Source organism: Siphateles boraxobius, unplaced genomic scaffold (genome assembly GCF_051911475.1).
Source record: "Siphateles boraxobius isolate OS27281-9 unplaced genomic scaffold, OSU_SipBor_1 219, whole genome shotgun sequence".
Taxonomy (NCBI): domain Eukaryota; kingdom Metazoa; phylum Chordata; class Actinopteri; order Cypriniformes; family Leuciscidae; genus Siphateles; species Siphateles boraxobius.
The window spans coordinates 1-5,000 of record NW_027508832.1 but is presented as its reverse complement, the minus strand read 5'-3'; the positions used below and the strand labels follow the sequence as shown (position 1 = coordinate 5,000).

General features: G+C 47.2%; 1 protein-coding gene across 1 annotated transcript in view; it reads left to right on the top strand.

Annotated features, from left to right (window-relative positions):
• Nucleotides 1-4,679, top strand: part of LOC143746304 (protein yippee-like 5) — an 8,289-nt gene extending 3,610 nt beyond the window's left edge. The window contains exon 3 of the mRNA XM_077238146.1: nt 4,257-4,679. Coding sequence (XP_077094261.1) covers nt 4,257-4,481 — 225 coding nt within the window. The 3' untranslated portion in view covers nt 4,482-4,679. The remainder of the gene's footprint in view (nt 1-4,256) is intronic.
• The last annotated feature ends 321 nt before the right edge of the window (nt 4,680-5,000 follow it).

The following is a 5,000-nucleotide window of genomic DNA, read 5'->3' as shown; positions in this document are numbered from 1 at the left end:
CATAGCCAGCTTAAAGGTTTTTGGTTCGTATCCTAGAGACAAAGATGAATTAATGATGTTAAGAAGAGGATCCATGACTTCTGGAAGCATCTCTTTCAGTAGTTTAGTCGGTATAGGGTCTAACATACAAGTTGTCGATTTAGATTATTTAACGAGTTTAGAAAATTCTTCCTCTTCTATAGCAATGAATGAATCAATTTTTCGTCAGTGAGACTATAATGCACTCCCTGATGCGATACTGTAGTAGACGGTTGCATAGTTATAATTTTGTCTAACTGAAGAAGGTCATAAAGTCATTACAGCTGTGCTGCTTGCAAACTTCTGGTCTTGAAACTTTATTTTTCATTACTTAAGCCACTGTTTCAAATAAATACCTAGGGTTTTGTTTATTTTCTTCTAATAGGGTTGAAAAATAAGCAGATCTAGCAGCTTTTAAAGCCTCTCTGTAAGCAATCGAGCTCTCCTTCCATGAAATCCGAAATACCTTTTTCTTCCAGTTGCGCTCCATTTTTCTGGCTGCTCTCTTTAGGGTGTGTGTGTGTGTGTGTGTGTGTGTGTGTGTGTGTGTGTCTGTGTGTCTGTGTGTGTGTGTGTGTGTGTGTGTGTGTGTGTGTGTGTGTGTTGTGTGTGTGTGTGTGTGTGTGTGTGTGTGTGTGTGTGTGTGTGTGTGTGTGTGTGTGTGTGTGTGTCTGTGTGTGTGTGTGTGTGTGTGTGTGTGTGTGTCTGTGTGTGTGTGTGTGTGTGTGTGTGTGTGAGAGAGAGAGAGTGTGTAAGTGTGCTCTTTGTACCACGGCAGAAGTGATAGGTCTAACTTACTTGTAACATGGAGTTGGCTTTGCAGCCTTGGCTAAATGTAATTTACATGAGACTAGATAATGATCTGAGATGTCGTCGCTCTGCTGCAGAATTTCAACAGCATCAACATTGATTCCATGTGATAATATTAGATCTAGAGTATGATTACGACAATGAGTAGGTCCTGACACGTGTTGTCTAACTCCAATAGAGTTAAGAATGTCTTTAAATGCCAATCCCAATGCATCTTTTCCATTATCTACATATATATTAAAATCACCAACAATTAGTTCTTTATCTGCAGTCAATACTAATTCTGATAGAAAGTCAGCAAATTATTTGATAAAGTCTGTATGGTGCCCTGGTGGCCTGTATACAGTAGCCAACACAAATCTCAAATCTGATTTATCATTTACACTATATATTTTTACATTAAGCACCAACACTTCAAAATAATTATATTTGAAACTAGATTTCTTAGTGGTTTTGAAAATATGACTATAAATTACAGCAACACCTCCCCCTTTGCCTTTCATGCGAGGTTCATGTTTATAACAGTAATCATGAGGGGTGGACTCATTTAAAGTAATGTAATCGTCTGGTTTTAGCCAGGTTTCTGTCATACACAGCACATCTAGGTTATAATCTGAAATCATTTCATTAACAATAAGTGCTTTTGAAGTAAGGGATCGAATATTCAGCAACCCAAGCTTTATCGTTTGTTCTTCCGTATTATATCTGTTTTTTATTTGTTGAACATCAATTACATTTTTACTCTTAGATGGGTTTAGGAATTTTTTGTATTTCCTAATTCGGGGAACAGACACAGTCTCTATGTGATGGGATTTGTGTGTGTGTGTGTGTGTCCTCAGGTGGTGAACCTGCAGTACAGTGAGGTGCAGGACCGTGTGTAACGTGTGTAACGTGTGTGTGTGTGTGTGTGTGTGTGTGTGTGTGTGTGTGTGTGTGTGTGTGTGTGTGTGTGTGTGTGTGTGTGTGTGTGTGTGTGTGTGTGTCCGTCCTCAGGTGGTGAACCTGCAGTACAGTGAGGTGCAGGACCGTGTGTAACGTGTGTGTGTGTGTGTAACGTGTGTGTGTGTAACGTGTGTGTGTGTGTGTGTGTCCTCAGGTGGTGAACCTGCAGTACATTGAGGTGCAGGACCGTGTGTAACGTGTGTAACGTGTGTAACGTGTGTAACGTGTGTGTGTGTGTGTGTGTGTCCGTCCTCAGGTGGTGAACCTGCAGTACAGTGAGGTGCAGGACCGTGTGTAACGTGTGTCTGTGTGTGTGTGTGTGTGTGTGTGTGTGTGTGTGTGTGTGTGTGTGTCCGTCCTCAGGTGGTGAACCTGCAGTACAGTGAGGTGCAGGACCGTGTGTAACGTGTGTGTGTGTGTGTAACGTGTGTGTGTGTGTGTGTGTGTGTGTGTCCTCAGGTGGTGAACCTGCAGTACATTGAGGTGCAGGACCGTGTGTAACGTGTGTAACGTGTGTGTGTGTGTGTGTGTGTGTGTGTCCGTCCTCAGGTGGTGAACCTGCAGTACAGTGAGGTGCAGGACCGTGTGTAACGTGTGTCTGTGTGTGTGTGTGTGTGTGTGTGTGTGTGTGTCCGTCCTCAGGTGGTGAACCTGCAGTACAGTGAGGTGCAGGACCGTGTGTAACGTGTGTGTGTGTGTGTAACGTGTGTGTGTGTGTGTGTGTGTGTGTGTGTGTCCTCAGGTGGTGAACCTGCAGTACATTGAGGTGCAGGACCGTGTGTAACGTGTGTAACGTGTGTAACGTGTGTAACGTGTGTGTGTGTGTGTGTGTGTGTGTGTCCGTCCTCAGGTGGTGAACCTGCAGTACAGTGAGGTGCAGGACCGTGTGTAACGTGTGTCTGTGTGTGTGTGTGTGTGTGTGTGTGTGTGTGTGTGTGTGTGTGTGTGTGTGTGTGTGTGTGTCCGTCCTCAGGTGGTGAACCTGCAGTACAGTGAGGTGCAGGACCGTGTGTAACGTGTGTGTGTGTGTGTAACGTGTGTGTGTGTGTGTGTGTGTGTGTGTGTGTGTGTGTGTGTGTCCTCAGGTGGTGAACCTGCAGTACATTGAGGTGCAGGACCGTGTGTAACGTGTGTAACGTGTGTAACGTGTGTGTGTGTGTGTGTGTGTGTGTGTGTGTGTGTCCGTCCTCAGGTGGTGAACCTGCAGTACAGTGAGGTGCAGGACCGTGTGTAACGTGTGTCTGTGTGTGTGTGTGTGTGTGTGTGTGTGTGTGTGTGTGTGTGTGTGTGTGTGTGTCCGTCCTCAGGTGGTGAACCTGCAGTACAGTGAGGTGCAGGACCGTGTGTAACGTGTGTGTGTGTGTGTAACGTGTGTGTGTGTGTGTCCGTCCTCAGGTGGTGAACCTGCAGTACAGTGAGGTGCAGGACCGTGTGTAACGTGTGTGTGTGTGTGTAACGTGTGTGTGTGTGTGTGTGTGTGTGTGTGTGTGTGTGTGTGTGTCCTCAGGTGGTGAACCTGCAGTACATTGAGGTGCAGGACCGTGTGTAACGTGTGTAACGTGTGTAACGTGTGTGTGTGTGTGTGTGTGTGTGTGTGTGTGTCCGTCCTCAGGTGGTGAACCTGCAGTACAGTGAGGTGCAGGACCGTGTGTAACGTGTGTGTGTGTGTGTAACGTGTGTGTGTGTGTGTGTGTGTGTGTGTGTCCTCAGGTGGTGAACCTGCAGTACATTGAGGTGCAGGACCGTGTGTAACGTGTGTAACGTGTGTAACGTGTGTAACGTGTGTAACGTGTGTAACGTGTGTGTGTGTGTGTGTGTGTGTGTGTCCGTCCTCAGGTGGTGAACCTGCAGTACAGTGAGGTGCAGGACCGTGTGTAACGTGTGTGTGTGTGTGTGTGTGTGTGTGTGTGTGTGTGTGTGTGTGTGTGTGTGTGTGTGTGTGTGTGTGTGTGTCCGTCCTCAGGTGGTGAACCTGCAGTACAGTGAGGTGCAGGACCGTGTGTAACGTGTGTGTGTGTGTGTAACGTGTGTGTGTGTGTGTGTGTGTCCTCAGGTGGTGAACCTGCAGTACAGTGAGGTGCAGGACCGTGTGTAACGTGTGTGTGTGTGTGTGTGTGTGTGTGTGTGTGTGTGTGTGTCCGTCCTCAGGTGGTGAACCTGCAGTACAGTGAGGTGCAGGACCGTGTGTAACGTGTGTGTGTGTGTGTGTGTGTGTCCGTCCTCAGGTGGTGAACCTGCAGTACAGTGAGGTGCAGGACCGTGTGTAACGTGTGTGTGTGTGTGTGTGTGTGTGTCCGTCCTCAGGTGGTGAACCTGCAGTACAGTGAGGTGCAGGACCGTGTGTAACGTGTGTGTGTGTGTGTGTGTGTGTGTGTGTGTGTGTGTGTGTGTGTGTGTCCGTCCTCAGGTGGTGAACCTGCAGTACAGTGAGGTGCAGGACCGTGTGTAACGTGTGTGTGTGTGTGTGTGTGTGTGTCCGTCCTCAGGTGGTGAACCTGCAGTACAGTGAGGTGCAGGACCGTGTGATGTTGACCGGCAGACACATGGTTCGGGACGTGAGCTGTAAGAACTGCAACAGTAAACTGGGCTGGATCTACGAGTTCGCCACAGAGGACAGCCAGCGCTACAAAGAGGGTCGAGTGATCCTGGAGCGAGCGCTGGTGCGGGAGAGCGAGGGGTTCGAGGAGCACGTGCCGTCAGACGCCTCCTGAGTCACGTGACCTCGGTCAGCCGTCACGTGATCACATGACCTTCATCAGCCCGGTCACGTGACCTCCGTCAGCCTGGTCACGTGATCACATGACCTTCATCAGGCCAGTCACATGATCTCCATCAGCCCGCCTCCTCGCAGAGAAACATGATTTTATCTAGATAGATTTACAAATAAACACGCATTTGAAGCTGAAAAATCTCCTCTTTAATTGGCTGCAACTACAGAAATGATGAGGGTCATGAAGGAATGAGAATTCATATTACACTGACAGAAATCCATAAGCTCGTGTTTTCTTCACGTTTGACGCATCTTTCCTCTCTGTAAGTGTTTGAGCCAAAAAACTGCTTCGTACTAGTCTATGCCATTATTGCTGTTGTTTTGTTTGTCGTGTCTTCAGCTCAGTTTTATGTTAATGTTATTCTCAGTGAACCTTATGCAACACATTTTACAGATTTGTAGATAAACTGACTAGATTAGTTCAATAATGAGGTTACTCACCATCTTTCCAAAACTCTCG